Source organism: Megascapheus bottae, chromosome 30, assembly GCF_031878675.1.
Source record: "Megascapheus bottae isolate mThoBot1 chromosome 30, mThoBot2.hap1, whole genome shotgun sequence".
NCBI classification, from domain to species: Eukaryota; Metazoa; Chordata; class Mammalia; order Rodentia; family Geomyidae; genus Megascapheus; species Megascapheus bottae.
The window spans coordinates 8,275,169-8,293,394 of record NC_143538.1 but is presented as its reverse complement, the minus strand read 5'-3'; the positions used below and the strand labels follow the sequence as shown (position 1 = coordinate 8,293,394).

Below are 18,226 nucleotides of genomic sequence, written 5' to 3'. Positions count from 1 at the left end.
GCGGTGTTGAAAGGTCAGCCCGGGACTTGCCGCGCGGGGGCGTGGCCGGGGCGTGGTTAGGGGGCGTGGCTAGGACATTGGGGCGTGGTCGGGGCGGAGCGCTGGGCCTGGCCTTCGCCCCGCCCTCCCGGCTGCCGGGCTGCCAGGACGCGTCCCGGGCGTGGCCGGCCGGGCTCCCGGCCTGGCTCGGCTTTCGGCTGGCGCGGAGGCTTTAGACCCCACTCGGGCATGGGGGACGGGGCGGGGGGCGGGTCTCCTACGTGGCCTCGCCGCCTGAGCCCTCCGGAAGAGAAGCCCGCGGAGGACTGTGGTGTCTGGAAGACCTGGTAACTTCACCGGCGCGTCGGCACAGACCACGCTGGACGTGGCGCTGTGGCGCGGGCGGCGGCGGCGGGGCGAAAGCGTTCCGGGTCGGCGCCCGGCCCCGGGACCGCGTGGAGAGGCCCGGCAGGGCGCGCTGTGGGGCCGCGGCGAGCGCAGCCCTCACCGGCCTGGCGACCTGCCTGCCCCGCCGTCCCGGGCCGGGGTTCCTGGGGCGCTGGACGCAGCGGCTTCGCCCACAGGGCGTTCCCTCCCTCCCCCGACGGCCCCAGCCGTGTCTGCGAGCAAGCCCTGCCCAGTCCCCGGCTGCCTGCAGAGCCTTCCGGGGGTCCCCCAAATCCATCACACCCTGCACCCCAGGACCTGTGAAGAGGCTGGCGCTCACTGCAGGGAGGGGGGTCCCACTGCACAAGAAACTGTCTTTTTATGCTGGTCACTGAAATATCCTATTTGTCCATTTGGTGTGCATGTTCTTGCCCTCCTGCTCCTCCTCCTCCTGCTCCTCCTCCTCCTGCTCCTCCTGCTCCCCCCTCCTCCCCCTCCTCCTCTTCCCCCCCCTCCCTGGAGGTAGTGACCAGATTGTCAGAGACAGCCACACCTGTGAGGGGAAGCGATCTACGTGGACGCCTGCGGCTGGTGCAGCCATGGTTTGGTAATCTGCCTCCATCCTTGGCTGATTCAGAGGTTAAAGGAATGCAGGTCACAACCTCTCTCCCCCCCCCCCCCCCCCCGCCCACCCCAGTGGGCAACCTTGGCAGGGATCTCTAAACAGGCAGGGTGGGGAGGGAGGAGCCTGCTGGCTCCCGCCTGGCATGTGGATGAGGCCCGGGATAATAAGAGAGGCTCCTCGGAGCATATTTTGTCCTCGGGAGACAAGCAGTACAAGCTATTTATTTTAAATGCATGGCTTGCCCAGACCCTGCCCCTCTCCCCCTCCCAGAACCCCCCTGCCTGCTCAGGCATGGACTGTACAGAAGTAACCAAGTGTAATTGGCTGGCCCGTGAGCGCCTGCCAAGCAGGAGGCAAAGCTTTGCCGGCCTGCCATCCAACTTGGACTCACACATTCCTTCCTCCAGAAGTCCTCATGGCGTCCTGGCCCGCCAGGCCCAGTGGGAGGCTGGGAACTGGTCACTCACTGCCAGCTCACAGGGCGCCCCTCGAGAGCCTTTTCTCGTGGACTCACCTGCCGTGGCACCCAGGCTAGGAGCCTGCGTTGAATCTTCTCTAACTCCTGCTTTCCAATGCTGCGATCTTGCAGAAGTCTCAGAGGACATTCAGCACTGAAAAGACAGTTCTGGAGTTGGGCACCCGAGGCTCACGCCTGTCACCTTAGCTATTCAGTGGACTGAGATCTGAAGGATTATGGGTCCTAGGCTAGCCCAGGCAGAAAAGTCCGAGAAACCTGAGCTGGAGGCCTGGCTCAGGTGGTAGAGTGCCAGATGAGCAAGCAAGCTGAGCCAGAGAAAGGCATTGAGTTCAAAACCCTGTTACTGACCTTCTCCCCCCCCCCAAAAAAAGAGTTGATGGTGGTGGTTTGGCTGATTTGATTGGGAAAGCTCTCAGATGAACTGTTTACCTCCCCAAGATGTGGCTGGCACTGGAAGGTGGAAGCCCCTCTGTAGCCAGGGAGGAATTCAGAGCATCAGAAAAGACAGGAAGCCATACCCGATGCTTTCCTTACCCCAGGTGCAGCTCTGCGGCCCTGGAACTCTGGCTCTCAGCCCCTTGGTCCTGCAGCACTCTGTGTGGAGTGGGGCTGGGGCCTGGGGAAGGGGCGGCCATGCCAAGAGGACCACGGACTTTGTGAATGGTCAGGGTAGTGGTCAAGGGATTGGATGGGAAGCTTTGCCTGGCAAAGCTGCAAGGTGGCTAGCTATGGGGTGAAAAGAGATGAGATGCAATTCTTCGGGTCACTGTAGCCCCCGGTGTTATACTGGAGTCATAAATGTGGGGAGACGTTGAAGCCCAGGAGTGTTGAAACAGGCTCGCCTAGCCTGGGAAACTCTGGGCTTTTGCTCTCCCCACCTGAGCTTCTAGAGTGCTGCGATTCCAGGTGCATGCAACAATGCCCCGTTTGTCTGGAAACTTTCTACAGAAGGCAGAGATGGGTTAAGACTAGAAGTGACCCCAGGACACAGGCTGGGCAGACCAAGGTTGGCATTCTGTTGGCATTCTCTGACCGTCTGTGATCCTGGCACAGGCAGCCCGGCCGCTCTGTCTGCTGTGAGCTGCCTCCACCCCGGCCCCGGCTGATGGCAACAAAGGCTCTGTATTTCTGCAGACCAGATCGCTCAGGCTCCATCTCACGCGTGGAAGACCCCAGGCCTGCAGCCCCTGCAGAGATGCGTCTCTGCTCACCCATCCTACACCTGTACACAGTTCTGTCCCCTAAGTGAGTTGAGGGAGGCCAAGAGGAGTGCATGGTCTCACCCGTATACTAGTCCATTTTCTTGTGGCTGTCACAAAGTATCTGGGGTTGGGTAGTTATAAAGAAGAGAGGTTTGGGGCTGGGAGTTTGGCCAAGTGGTAAATCTAGCATGCACGAAGACCCGAGTTCAATTCCTCAGTACCACATACATAGAAAAAGCCGGAAATGGTGCTGTGGCTCCAGTGGTAGAGCTCTAGCCTTAAGAAAACCCAAGGATAGTGCTCAGGCCCTGAGCTCAAGACCCAGAAGAAGGAAGAGGAGGAAGAGGAAGAGAAGGAGGAGGAAGAGGAGGAGGAGGAAGAGAAAAGAGGTTTCTTTACCTTAAGAGGGCATGGCGGTACCTTCGGCCTGGCTCTGGTGGGCATCTTGGCACAGCTACAGTGAATGAAATCACAGCAGGAGAACCTAATGGGGAGAAGTCACACGAGACAGGCAGTCCAGAGTGCAGGGAGGGACTGGCCTCGATCCACAGCCTCTTGTTCTTTGGGGTATTGGGGGGGGCAACAGCAGGGGGAGGGGACTAACTCAGGGCTTTGTTCTTGCGTTCTTTATGGTTAGAGATGGAGTCTCATGGACTTTTCTGCCAGGGCTGTCTTTTAACTGGGGTCCCCCAGATCTCAGCCTTCAGAGTAGCTAGGGTCATAGGCATGAGCCACGAGTACCTAGCTGTAAAAGGAACTTCAATTTAAGATGAAAAGAGGATGGATCTGTATAATTTTTCATTAGCAGTTACTGTGCCTGGCTGTCCTGATGTTAAGAACAAACCTTATCACATGTGTGTCATGTCTGTCTAGGGAAAGCACCTCAGTCCTGCAGGATTCAGTACCACCCCTGGCTTCGGCTGGGGTCAGGCAGTGTAGGTGCACACCGTCTTGGGGTATTTGCACAGACCTGTGGTTCAGGGACTCGGGTCTAGCCTCTCTTTCTGCAGGGCATGCAGGAAGTGGAGCCCTAGTTCTTTCATTCGTCTCTCAAGCAGCAATGCCTTTCCAACCATCCTGGATTTTTTATCTTCATTTTTAAAAAAATCCTTAGTTTCTTTATACGTATGCCTCCTGGGTAAAAAATGCTCAGTGTTGTCTTGATTTCTCTTTTTCTTTCTTTCTTTCTTTCTTTCTTTCTTTCTTTCTTTCTTTCTTTCTTTCTTTCTGTTTTCATTTTACTGACTTGGCCCATTTGAGTTTTCTTGGTTCTAATTTGGTACTTTTTTTTCTTGTCTCAAAATGTATGTCACCTCTTTAACATCCCCCCCAACACTGTCTCCAGGTCCAGCTCCTATGTGCAGCTAGCCCTGCATGGACAGATGGCTGTCTACCACGACAGACAAAACCACACAAGACTCAGTGTGTTCCAATTGGCACCACACTAGCCCCGCCTGGGCCATGTCACCGCCGTGTCACACTTGTGGTCAGTGAATGGCAGAGGCACAGAGTTCATCTGAGGGAACTTGTGTGCGAGGCATTCAAACACTGTGAGAACTTGGTTTCGCCAAGTTAGATCACAAAGACAGCAGCTCTGAGTTCTCCTTGGAGAGTGCTTTATTTATCCTGAACCCACAGCCAACAGCCCTGTTAGTTTTGAGCTGACTTAAATATTTTTCCACATTTGGGCAGAGACCCTTACCTGCCAGGAGAAGGGTACAATAGACAGATGGCCACAACTCTTCCTCGACTGGAGGACTGGGTCTTCATCCTTCCTCCTCCTCCCATCTGCCACATTCCTCAATACATTTATTATCTGGGCACTGGTGGCTCATGCCTGTAATCCTACTCAGGAGGCTGAGATGTGAGGATTGCAGTTCAAAGCCAGCCCGGGTAAAGAAGTCTCCATGAAACTCTTAACTCCTAAACACCCAAAAACCAGAAGTGGAGCTGAGGTTTAAAGTAGTGGTATATTAGCCTTGAGTAAAAAAAGAGCTCAGGGATGGACCCAGGCCCTGAGTTCAAGCCCCATGACTGAAAAAAAAAAAAAGAGCGATAAGATTGATAGATGATAGATAGTGGGTACTGCAGCCCTCGTGGGCATCTAGCTGTCACTGGAACAGACAGAACACCTCCCAGGGTGATCAGATTCAGCGAGGCAGATTCCTCCATGGAGGCATGGAGGCATGGGTGTGTGTGCATATGCATGGAAATATGCACAGAACAATATGTGGTATTCTCATGTGCTATATATGTAGCTACATTACATGCCAATATGAGAAAAAAGCGAGCCAAGACTATGAACATGCTATGTTGCCTCATTTGCCACGCGGGAAAAAACAAATCTGTTAGCATTTGATAGGTCAACAGTTGTAATCGTCTGTCAACTTTGCAGTCATACGAATTTAACAATGGGTTCATGCACGGCAATCTCTGCACAGGAACTCCAGCCTGGCTCTTAAAACCATCGGCTGGCACATCGGCTGGGTGATGGGAAACCACACCCAGCAAGGAGCTGGAAGGGAGAGCGCTGAGGCCACTTGAACATCTAAAGAATGGGGAGCCAAGTTCGCGAGGGTCCTGGGGAGCAGAGGAGAATGACTTTTTAAGGGGTCTTTGGTAGAGGCCTGGTGGGCCTGTACTGTGGGTCACAGGTGAGGAGTGGGGAGACCTTGGTGCTTATGATGGCCCTGACTTGAACGCAAGGCCTGGGTCTTGTCCCTGAGTTGTTTTATTGCTCAAGGATAGCAATCTACCACTTGAGTCACAGCTCCACTTCCGGCTTCTTGGATAGTTGAATGGAGACAACAGGCTCAAGGACTTTCCTGGCTGGGACTGGAGGTGAGAGCCACTGGCACCTGAGGAGTGGCTACTCTGAACTTCAAGAAGGTGGGATTGCAAGGTCAGGGGTGGACGTGGTTAGGGGGGGAGAGAAAATAATGAAGAGGAAGGCACAGAGAGCCAGCCAGCAAGAACAAAGCAGGAATGCCAGAACTTGGGCAGAGGGAGTCGGAGGGGTTTATTTGAAGTCAATTTTGGACTCCTTCCACCCCCGACTCCATCCCCATCCCTATGGTGACAGCTGCAGGAGTCGTGGACTGGCATTTCTAGCAAGGAGATTTGCTTCCACTCACCAGCTCACCCCAGGCCCTCAGGCCTTTACCTTCCTCCTGCTATGGCATGGATGTCTCCTAGCACTGAGTATTTAGTTGATTCCAAGGGGAAATTCCAATAGGACACACACACACACACACACACACTGGGGTCTAGGGAAGAGTCCCGAGGAACAGTCAGCAGAGGTGTGCGGGGAGAGGCCAGGGCAGATAGGGAGGAAATGAGCCTGAGGCTGGCAGAAAGAAGAAAGGAAAGCAGGAGAGGAAATGGGGGGGGTGAGGCGAGAGGGAGGCAGGGGAAGAGGCGAGAGGGAAGGGGAGAGATAGAGAAGAGGGTGTGGGAGACAAAAAAGAGATTGAGGGAGACAGTGGGAGGGGGATTGAGGATGGGAGGGAGATTGGGAGAGAGAAAGAAGAGGGGAGAGAGAACAGGGAGAGAAGAAAGGAACAAGGGGACTGAGAGTGGGGAGGATAGACTGGAGGATGAGGAGGGAGAGAGGGAGAAAAGAGCCAGAAAGAGCAGAGAGAAGGGAAAGAGGGGGAGAGGAGGAGGGGAGGAATTAGGGAGACAGGAAAGAGGAAGGGAGAAAGTAGGGTGAGAGGAGGAGAGAGTGTAGGAGAGAAAAGGAGAAGAAAGAGGAATGAGGGAGGAGAGGCAGCAGGGAAGAGGAGGAAGGGGAGGTGGAGGGGAGGGAGGGGATGGAGAAGCCACCCCCCCCCCCGGGGTGGGGCCCTCGACCTCTTGCCCTCAGCCCTGGCTTTCCTCTTCCACTCCACAGCTTCCAACTGTTTTATGAAAAAAACATGTTATTAACATGTGTTCAACTTGCTTCCAAATGAAGTGATTAACTTTTCATGGAAAATGGCGTCCAATGTTTGTCTTTTTTTCTTTCCTTTGCAGAAATCAGCACCAAAAAAGTAACACACACACACACACACACACACACACACACACCCAGCATGGGCACAGTACATCGTGTGAGCTAACTAGCGGGAAGGGAGCAGCAGCGCTAGGGCCGTGCGTGTTCTGGAGAAGAGCTGGTGCGATGGCGAGTCCCTTGAGACTCAGTGACCTCAGTGGCACAGCCCCCGTCGGTGACAGTAAGAGTGTGGAGTGTGGGGTGGGGAAGTGGCCAAAGCCCCCCAAGAAGGTGAGCAGCCTACAAGATTCCAGGGTGACCAAGCCAGGAGGTGTCACCTGGGAGCAGGTCAGGGGCCTGGGGTGGGGGGAGATGTCCGGGACCAAGGGGGGGGCAGCGGCCTGGCTGTCCCCCTCCAAAGCTCCCAGGACCGCAGGGCGGCTCAGGGAGGGAGCCAAGTCTCTGTGCGGGCTCCCTGGCATGTGGGTGTGGGGAGTCTGCGGGTGGCTCGGCCTGAGCTGAGGGGGGGTGTCACAGTGTTTTGTGCAGACTCTGGGGTGACAGCCCGGATGTGACACCCACAGTGAGGCTGCTCTCCGACCCCCCACAGAGCACCAGAGGAGTTTCCTCCACACTCCTCACCAATTCAAGTGGGGCAATCAACTCCTGTCATCCCTGTTCCTGCCATGGGGTAATTAAAAAAAAACAACATAAAAATAAAACCAAGGCCGGAAGCTGAAAGAGAAACAGCACCAAGAAGTCCAGAGGCGCCCGGACTCCATCCCACGGCCACGCCCTCCAAAACCGGGCCCGTGTCCACGAGCACTCATCCAACACCCACCCAGCGGGTGAGCACAAGCCTACAGGGGTCCCCACCACAGCCCAGGCCTCCAGAGGCAGCAGGGACCCCACTGTGCCTCAGGTCCTGGGGATCTGGTCCTTCTGAACCTCAGCCAGGGTGCTCAGGCCAGGACCAGGCACTCGGGCTTCGCCCTGCACAGGCCTAGGCGCTGGGTTCAGTTAGAAGCTGCAGGCCCTGGAATGGAAGCCCCGGGGGGGGGGGGCCTGGCAGGGCTCGTCCCTTTTCACAGCACCTAGAGGGCAGGTCCTTCTTGTCTCCCAAACCCGCCTCTTCCAGAACAGTCTTTCCACATGGGTCACGTGCAGACTCAATAGTGGGGGGGCACTGGCGTCTTTTCGGTCTATGTGAATTTAAAACTCGGGCGACAAAGCCTCCAGGACAAGGTCCAGGATTGCAAGAGCAGGTTCTTGGAGATGGGGCAGGAGGCAAGGTCCCTGCTCTTGTGTCCTCCGGAAGGCATGTCGGCGGGTGGCCATCCACCCTTCTTCCTTCCAGGGTGCTGCTGAGGTCGGAAGGAAGCTTCAAACACGACGTTTCCAGGGGATTCCCCGAGGGACATGAAGCCCTGGGGATTTAAATGGTGAAAGTAGGCCAGGACCCAGGCAGTGCCTTGCTGACAATGGAGACGTAAGGACCTCGAGAACTACAGTGGCTTCGTGAGGTCTTCCTTCTTTCCTTATGGGGGAGAAAGCCATCCAGTGGCTGCTCACATTAAATTAAATGGCACGCCAAGTCCGCTGTCCCATCCTCCTGGCTGCATTCTTGGGGCAGCCTGGGTTGGGGGAGCGGAAGTGTGCCCGGGGAAGGGGGGGGGTCCTGGCTGGTGTGCTGTGGGCCTGAGGGGCTTTCCTGCCAGGCCCGGGGTGCTCGGGTGCAGTCACGAGCTGGGAGGCGGAGGCAGCGGGCGCATCTTGGTGGCGTAGAAGTCCCTGCAGGTTTGGCAGCAGCGCTGGTACCAGCGCATGTCCTGGCACAGGCTCTTCTCCCGGATAACACGGCAGTACACCGTCCACTGGTCCCGTGTGCACTTGTAGGTCAGTGCGGCTGAGGGGACAGGGGACAGGACACTGTGGGCACACTGTGACACCCACGCACATACCCCACACACATACACACACACCGCGCCCGGACTGGGGGTCCAGGATGCCACACTCAGCCCCACCCAGTGGCTCATCCTGTGCCTGCTCCCTCTCTTGGTCTTCCTCCCTCCTGTATCTTTTCTTTGGGGGCTTGCGCTCAAGGGCCTTGTGTTCTTGTTGTTCTTGGTGGTGGTGGTCGTGGGGCTTGAACTCTGGGCCTAGGCACTGTCCCTGAGCTCTTCAGCTCAAGGCTACCTCCCTACCCCTTGAGCCACAGCGCTACTTCTGGTTTTCTAGTGGTTAACTGGAGATAAGAGTCTCACAGACTTTAGTGCCCAGGTTGGCTTTACACCGTGGTCCTCAGATCTCAGCCCCCTGTGTAGCTAGGATTACAGGTGTGAGCCACTGCGTCTGGCTAGCCTTGTATTTTTGCTTAGAATTTTGATTTATTTACTTTTTTTTCTTGGTCAAGGCTGGTACTCTACCACTTGAACCACAGCTCCACTTCCGCCTTATTTTTTTTTGCTAGTGAATTGAAGATAAAAAGTCTTAGCTTTTTCTGCCCTGGTTGGGGGCCATACTAAGATGCTGAGATTTCAGCCTCACGTGTAGCCAGGGTGGCAGCTCTGAGCCACAGGTGCGCAGCTCGTTGAGTTTTCACGGCGCGCCACCCCTCATTTTATAGCAGCTCAAACCATTTCTGGTGGTGTCTCCGCTCAGAGCCCCTGGTTGGGGAGGAGCAGAGCAAGGACTCACCCAGGCGCGGGGAGGTGATGGCGTTCACGTTGATCTTGTCGTTGCAGGCCTCCTGCTGGCACTGTCTGTAGGCTTCGGGCTTGGAGATGGCAGGGCACTGGCTGCCGTGGCGTCCCGTGACCTTGTGCATGCACTGTACCACGCGGGACTGCAGCCCCTTCCCGCAGGTGGAAGAACACTGCCGGGACAGGAACATGGAGTGGGGGGCTTAAAAGGGGCCAGGGTAGCCGGGCAGCTGCCCCCAGGCCTGGCTCCTTCCCACACATTGCGTGTGCTGCAGGACTGCGTGGGGAGTGGGGCTGATGCCCCCTCCGTGCTGAAGCTCTAACCCCCCCAGTGAGGCACTGTGAGGGAGGGAGGGTTTGGGAGGGTAACTCAGATTTAAGGAAATCCTGGAGCTGGGGCGTTTACGATGTGGTTAGGGCACCTTAAAGGAGGTTGTCTGAAGCCTCTCCGATGGGTATTGTCCCAAGCAGCTCATTCTATTAGCTCTCACCATGGCTTTCCAAGACAGAAAGGCAAGTGGTTACAAACTCACCAGAAAGCACCTTGCCAGACAGCTTGAAGCAAGCGCAGCCCCTCCCACCCCTGTGACACACACAGCCTGCATCTCTCTGCCAGGCCTCCTGGCAGGGCTGGGGGACTCAGCGCTAGAATGCTTGTCCCCAGCCATGTGTGAGGTCCTGAGTGCCAACCCCAGCACCACTGCGAGGTTTCATGGCCACACAGCAAAACATCGGGAGATTCAGTCTGGACTTACTCATCTGCTTGTGGTATAGACTGAAAAAGTTGTGTGTGTGTGTGTGTGTGTGTACTGGGGCTTGAATTCAGGCCTGAATTCTTGTCCCTTAGCTTGTCCTCTGAAAGCTGGTACTCTACCACTTGAGCCACAGTTCTACTTCCTGCCTTTTGGTGGTTAATGCTTGAGCTGGTTTCAAACCGAGATCTCAGCCTCTCAAGAAGCGAGGAGTACAGGCAGGAGCCACTGACACCATGAATTACCCTAGCTAGATGTGCTTCCTGCAAAGAGGAGGACAGGCTTTCTGATCTAAGACCCCTATGACAAACTCTACTGGATTGGCTATTTAAAACATCAATAACCATAAGGATCACAAGGGGTTGCCATAGCAACACAGCCCCGCCCCTTCTCCATGTCCACTGTGTATTGGACATGGGGTTTCTGTGTGTTGTACTTAGGAACACACTGTTAGGCTCTCAATAAACGCACCTGCAGAGGACAAGGCACCAGGCAGGCCTTGTACTTCCAAGCCAGGACACCCCAGCAGGCAGACCTGGATCTCCATTCTCACCCAGCCCTGCACACCTGGTGACTCTCTTCCCCTCTCCTCCCCATCTGTTCTCTCCTCTGTAAGTAACACCACACCCCCAAGTGACCATTTCAGGAGAGCTAAGGTGAGTTGTAAAAATCTTGGAGGAGAAAAGTGGGTCCAGGAAGAGCTCTGCTTCTGGCAATAGGCCCAAGCCAAGACTGCCCAGCTGACACAGAGGCTTGGCTCGGGGGATACTGAGGCACAGAGGAACCGCCCTCCCCCCCCCCCCCCCCCGCAACCATGGCCTCTGGAGTCATTCTAAGAGCCAGCCTGCTTCAGACAGGTTCTGGATGGCAAAGAATGAGTGAGAAAATCTCAACAATCACCCGTCTGCTGTTTGTGTCTGAGAGGCGCTGGGCTGGTGAACTACCAAAAGCTCTTCAGAGGCATTTTCACAGGTTTCTTGAGCCCAGACTTGGCTCACGTAAGGAAAACCGGGGAAGCTGTTGAAACCTGAAGTAGCAGGGCTCAAAAATAATGAAAATCCCTGTGTGTCTTGTGCTTACGCTGACATGGAAACACCCACGTGTGCACACACACACACACACACACACACACACACACACACACTCTCTCCTGCCTTTCATCCCCTATTTCCTTCCATGCATCTTGGCTTCCCATATCCCCTACCTCCTTCTTTTGAATTTGCAGCTGTCTACCTTTCAGATTCTGGCTGATACCTTACGGCCAAAGTATGAGTGAAAGCCCAGCCAGGCATCGAGGTGTGGCAGAGAGAGGCAGCGCTTGGCTCTCACCTTAGACCAGTCCCCCGTCTTCCACTCGTAGCAGCCTGAATAGTCCTCGCACGTCTCCTCCGCTTTGGGCCTGGTGGCCGAGTCACATTTCCCCTGTGAGTTGGTGCACATCACAGTCCGCTTCTGTGTTCCTTGGCCACAGTCAGCAGAACACTGCGAGATGCCAAGCATGGAGTTAGTCCAGTGCCAATTCAAGCCCATCGGTATCTCTGAAGTCCCTACTGTGTGCCAGCCCTGGAACCAGGAGGCAGAGATAAAGAAGGCTGAGGTCTGAGGAGACTGAGGTTCAAAGTCTCACAGATTATTTGCAGGTGTTGGCCCAGAATCTTGATCCTCCAGATCTCAGCCTCTTTACCTCTTTAGTAGTAAAGGCAGGAGCCTCCAGTACTGGCTGAGAAGAGTTTCTTCTAAATCCTGTTCTAAATCTGCTGACTATTGATGTTCTAATGGTGACTGAAAATATCAGGCATAGTTCTGTTTTATAGCCAAACAAATAAAAAATCATGAGTGTAGAATGCATAGGAAGCCTTGAAGGGTGACATCACCGAAGAGAAAATGCCATTTCCAGGACCTGCTTTCCAAGTTGACCCCTTTTCCAAATGTTTTATGGAGAGAGATTTATAACTCCTGATTTGTATGGGTCCCAGCTTTTGACACTGGCAAACCAGAGATGGCTAAGGTGCTAAAGCCAAATCTTGCAGACACATCTTTTGGGGCCCCTCTCTTAGGAAAGTCTTTCACTGCTTTCCTTTTGCTTTTAAGTGGACTTGCTGTTGCTTAAAAAAGAAAACCAGAAACATCTTCAAAAACGAAACAGAACACCTCATCACTTGACCCAACATGCCCCGAGGGAGAATTAGAGAGTCAGTAAAGAGTGGTGTGTCTCCCTATCTATCTATAAGAAGGAATTTTCATTAAAGTAATGGGGCCTGAACTCAGGGCCTGTCCCTGAGACTCTCTTGCTCTAGGCTAGCACTCTACCACTTTGAGCCACAGTGCCATTTTGGTCTTCTGGTGTTTCATCGGAGATAGAGAATCTCAGGGGGATTTTTCTGCCTGGCTTTGAACTGAGATCTTCAGATCTCAGCCTTCTGAGTAGCCAGGATTACAAGTGTGAGCCACGGGTGTTTGGCAGAATCAACCTACGTACTTCGATGTCAACATACACGCCACCCAGTAGTGTGGCCATGTCTTTCTAAGCAGTGCTGTGATCCTAGATGACAGTTAAGGGAACCTGAGCTACAGAACACTTGAGTGCTCACCTGGGGACTGTGTCACCTGTGGACCTCATGGGTCTCAGCCCTGGCGGCAAGCCCGACACCCACCTCTGACCACTCAGATGCCTCCCAGATGGACAGGCAGTCCTGGCCTTCGCAGCTCTGCACCGGTGTTGGCGGGGGGCCCGTGCAGTGGAGGGGCCGTGTGGTGACGTGTGTGCCATTCGGTAGCTGATGCACACAGGTCACCTCCCGGTGCTGTGTGCCCTTCTCACAGGTCGCTGAGCAGGGGCTCCACGGGCCTGCCACCCACCTGCCCAGAGGAAGAAAAGACACAGAGGATAAGGGAGACGCTGTGTCCCCCCACACCATCAGGGAACCTTCCAGAAGGATCATAGGGCCTATAGCAGGCAAGGAGGAGACGCAGAGGTAGCTCTAGGTCACTGAAGTGGAGGGAGGGACCTGAGTGGCCATCTTGCTCAATGGTTTGCTCAGCACAGAGCTATTTGTTACTGTAGATTAGCTAACGGATACAGACAGCCCTTCCGTGGCCCCGCCACCATGCCGTTTCTCCGTGGAGGGCTCGTGTGGAGACTGGTCTCCAGGAGGCCTGGAGGGGCCCAGGCTGTCTCAGACTGTGCCTTCGGCCTGGGAGCCTCTTCTTCTCCCAGCTCTGGGGCAGCTGCGCCGGCCACGGTGTGATGAGGAAAAGCAGCACACGACTTTGTCCTGGGCCGTTCAGGGTCTCTGCAGATGCGTGGCTGCTCTTATGGGACAGATGTTGGTGGAGAAGGCATCGGATGCAGAGGTGCAGCGGTGACCCAATGCACGGGGCTGCGTTCCCCGGGAGCCCCCGGGCCGCGTTACAGCTGTGCGTGATGGCTCCACGCTGCCCTCCCCATTTCCAACTTGAGAATTACGAGTTCTTAGATGCAGGGCGTTCACATATTTGGTTTCTCAGACGAGGAAATGAACATCTGAAGCGGGTCTGCGAATAGGAGCTTTTCTAGAACAGGTGCTCCTGCCTCGTGTCTGCAGACCATGGAGGCCACTGATGGAAGTGGCTTTTAGCCCCCAGTTCAGAGGTGAAAAAGTACTTATTCCCCAGCTTGAACATGTGCTAGAACTGGAGTCCTTACCCAGTCCTGGACAGGCCCTTGGATCTTTCGGAGGGGAGGGAGGGAAGGAGGGAGGGGGGCAAGTCACCAGGCCTGGACTACATGAACCCCTGGGCTCCAGTTCGAATCCCTGTGTTTCCTTGTGCATCTGTGGGGCATGGCTTGCCCAGGCCGTGTTGGTGGTGATTTGGAGATTTCCACTCAGGGTGGAGCCATGTGGACACAGCTGGGAGGGACTCAGGTCCTGAGTAAGAGGGTGACGCTGGGTGGCACTGACCTCTACAATTAACTGAAACGCCCAGGGCTTCTCGGTGATTCTGAGCTGCAGCACAAATCTCAGTGTAAGTGACAGCCCAGGCCCTCCCCATCCCTTCATCTGCTTCCCCTGACTTCTCAGGACCAGGCTGTCTTCCCTGTCTCTGTTTCCTTTTCCCCTCATCCTCCAAACTCAGTGCCTCTCTCCCTGCAGTCTTTGGCTCTTTGGTTCAGACTTAGTATATGAGTGAATGTCATACCCCTCACCTGGAATGCATGGTAACTGACCTAGGCACACAGCATCTATATCAAGCAGTGTCTTCATTCTACAGCCTTCGAGTGCTCCCTCCCTCCCTACTCTTCCATGCCCAGGCCGGGCCTCTGAGATGCAGTATGATATCCTCTGTGGCCTTCTCTCCTATGTCGGCATGTCTGAGGCTTTATATATGGACATTTGTCCCCAAGAATATTGTATCTCACTGAGGCTGGGAGATTCCTAGGAATCCAGAAGGCCAGTTCTCGCCGACGACGGCCACAGAGCTGCCCCGAAGTGTTTCTACTTGTGACACAGGTAGATGGATGCACGGCATTTTGTCTCACCTGGATGTGCCAAGGCCTGATCATAAATCCTCCTCCTGCCACTGTCTGCCTGTGGACTGACTCGTGGCTTTAGCAGGCACGTTATGACATATCTCCAGAGCTGCACACTGTACTGGGTCCAGCCTGCATCTCTATCTTCTCCTGGGTGATAGAACCCCACTGTGGCTTGGTGGCATGCTCACTTTGGGATTACCCTAAACCTCAACTCCGGCTCACTGGAGAGGCGCTATGTATTCACACTGCTGGCTAATAAAACCACCAGCGGGTTCCTATAAAAAGTTACAGTGGGATAAAGTGACAATAAAACATTCATGCTTTCATATTGCTTCACGGAAAACTTCATTCAACCAAATGGAGCCACAGCAGCTGCAGGACAAACGTTCTCCAGGCAGGCGAGCGAGAGTCAGTCATTAGTCTCAATTAGGTTCTCAGTAAATTATGTAAGGGAGAATTTTAGCCACTTGGCGCTGTGTGCCTCTCTGGGCCAAACGCATGGAACCTGGTCCAAAACTATTTAGAAACGCTGAGCTGCTTGAGATAATTCATGTTCTGGAGAAACTTCAGACTCAGTGTGAGACGAAACAACGAAGCCCATAAACACCTTCATTTGGAAATAATGAGTTGTTAATAATTTTCATAGCTAATGAGTTACAGAAATTTATGCTCATGAGTCCTCACAGCAGAGAGGAAAGTGATTCATTCCACGTCTGGCTTTATGAAGTAGGAGACATTACATTTACCCAGGATGTTTTGGAGATGTAGTTCAACAAGGATGCTGTGTATTTCCACTAAAGCACAACCTCACCATGCTCTTACTTCCCTCTGTTCCCAAGTATCAGCTCAGTGGAGTCTTTCTGCCTATTTGGAAACCTTCCTAAACAGATTTTTAGACTGATCTCCAGGGTATTTCAGGCTACATTCCCCACCTACCCCACCCCACTTATTTTGGGAATCTATTCTCTAGGTATAATTGTACTTCTTAGTAGTAAAGATAATTTATGTGCAATACAAAAAAATCTGGAGGGCACATAAAAATATAAAGGGAATACAAGAATACACAATATGTAAGTCTTTTTTTTTCCCCAACGCATATTTTCACATTGCTGTCATACTATAAACAAGTCATTGCACATTCTGCCTCATTATTGATAGCAAACGTACTTCCTGCATGATCAAAGAGCTTTTTCTGAAGCTTGTAAGGCTTGCAGAATAGTCCCACAGATCGACAGAACCATGAATTATTTAACCGGTTCATACTGGCTTGGACAAGTTGAATAGGTGCCATTTTTTCACCCTGTATTTTGGATGATCTCCAAAGGGTGGGATTGAAAGTCTTACATCCAGGGTGATGGGCGAGGGCATTCACATCAGCTGGCACTGCCTGGATCTCCTTGCAACGGAGCCATATCCCCCGGAAGCTCGGTGAAGCCTCATGGGAACCACGTGCTCACGAGCTGCAGGACCAGGTCTTGGAAATGTGCTGTTCTGTCTGCCGTGCCCATAGCCTCTCAACAGCTCTTCCCGAGGCAGCACTTTCCAGGCCATTTGTCCTCCGTCTCCTTCTCTCACTGTTGGACACACCCAGCTGTTCCATGCCGTCTCTGGAGCATGTGGCTTCAACAAACTCATGTCTGGGTGTAACCTGACCAGCTTTGCGTACATAAACAATAGGAACCATGATAATTGGACCCTTCTGTGCCCCAGATGTGTTGGGATCCAGTCTTTTCTTGATTCCCAAAGCACTTTCCCCATGGACCCTGCTCAGGGTCACATGGTGACAGAGGCAAGGTGGTGATCTATTGCTCAGCCACGGCTGTGGCACTGCCCAAACCTCAGCATTATTCTGACGAGCAGGGCCTGAGCTCTACCTCGAGGGCTTAAGCTTGTTTGATCTTTCCAACCAGAAAGAAGCTCTGGGCAGTACAGAAGACGTTCGCCTTAGACTGGACACAGAATCCAGTTACATGGAAAGCACGCAATAAATACCTCTTAAGTGCGTGTATGGTAGTTTAAGTGCTCAGATTCTGGTCAGTGGTCACCATATCCCATAAATGTTATGTGTGGGGAGAAGGGATTTTTGCATTTAAGATTTACACAAGTACTTCCCAGCTATATGCTTTGTGCTGAGTATAATATTTCTACTTTATGCAGCTCACTGTTGCTTTCTTCAGGACCAAATATGTAGTTAGGGTCTGTAAAAGTTCTGTGTGCATTGAAGGCAACAATGCATTTCTCTTATCAGATTTTGACAGATATGAATTATCTTATTATGTCCTTTAGGCCTTTCATATCCTTCCTTATTTTTGTTCTCCTCATTTTACCTGTCACACAGGTAAGTTTCTGCCTCTATTTCCTGCATCTCCTGTGGTCTATGGTTTGCACAAATGGTTGCTGTAGTACTTGGAACATAAAAAAATCACAATTTTTACACCTACATTGTGACTTTTACCTTTTGTGTTTTTCCTCAAGACCACGAATACATTTTAACTTGAAATCTACTTTGCCTAAAATTACGCTTGCTGTCCATGCTTATTTTAATTTCCTGCATTGTTTTACTGCTTCATTTGTTATTTTCATTTTTTGGTTATAGCCTTGGCTTTCAAAACTTAAGAGGGAGATGAGTTAGATGTGAGGAAGTACTCAGACATTTATAAAAATACCCTTTCCCTTCTTCTTTCCTGTTTCACCTCCTAAATGACCAGTTTTTAATGATACTGCTTGATTGTATTACCTGCTGTCTAAACAGCAACGGCATTGTTCTACTCTTCTGCTTTCTGTCCTTTTTGCTCTTCTGTATTTTGTTATATTATTTTCATTTTGTCAGAACATACATTTATACATTATCACACAATTCTTTTCTTCCTGTCTCCATCCCTCCTCCCCACTTCCCCCAACTCTGCTGACAACATCTGAAATCCCCAAGTATGGAGCTTGGAAACATGGGGTTGGAAATGAGCCCCTGGAGAGTTCTCTGCTGTTTCAATTTACTCTGAAATATATACACATTATGTGAACTTGTTCTGACAGGAAGGGAAATGTTAGAGAACACTAGGATTTCCCCCGCCCCAATCTTTTATTACCTAAAAAATACCAGCATGGGCAATTTAAATTATGTAGTTATAACTGTATTAAAAGCATGCATGTGCAATATCCTAAGACATGGTGGATAGCCCATAAAATGCTGGGTTCCAAGAGCTGGGTAATGTTTATCATTAATACAGTTTCGTAGCAAAGCTACAGACGACAGATGATTTTGGCGAGCATTCATCCAATGCTTACTCGGGATGAAGGAATTTACAGGCATTACTTCACCCAATCTTCTGAGAGGAGTTCTAATTTCACAGTTCTACAGATGGCAAGACCCGGTCCTGTGCCGGAGGATGTGTGTGCAGCTAGTAGTGGTGGTGGGTTGGAGATACAAGGCCGCACTCGGTACAACCTGCCCCAATCTTGCCTGAGGTTAAACAAAATGGTGTGTCTCGGTGCCTACACACAATAGGGATTTACAGATCTTGTCTTTGTTCCAAAGATCAAATAGCTATTTAATACAAAAGTCCTAGGGAAACACGACCAGGTAAGCCATGGATTTATTTAAGGGATTTCTGCAGA

General features: G+C 52.6%; 1 protein-coding gene across 2 annotated transcripts in view; it reads right to left on the bottom strand.

The window, feature by feature from the left end:
• Positions 1-7,708: 7,708 nt before the first annotated feature.
• Adamts17 (ADAM metallopeptidase with thrombospondin type 1 motif 17) overlaps positions 7,709-18,226 on the bottom strand; it is a 113,329-nt gene continuing 102,811 nt past the window's right edge. For both annotated transcript variants that reach the window (XM_090321340.1, XM_090321341.1), the window contains 4 exons: positions 12,753-12,957; positions 11,428-11,580; positions 9,342-9,519; positions 7,709-8,550 (listed from right to left, as the gene is read on the bottom strand). In XM_090321340.1, coding sequence (XP_090177466.1) covers positions 8,384-8,550; positions 9,342-9,519; positions 11,428-11,580; positions 12,753-12,957 — 703 coding nt within the window. In that variant the 3' untranslated portion in view covers positions 7,709-8,383. The remainder of the gene's footprint in view (positions 8,551-9,341; positions 9,520-11,427; positions 11,581-12,752; positions 12,958-18,226) is intronic.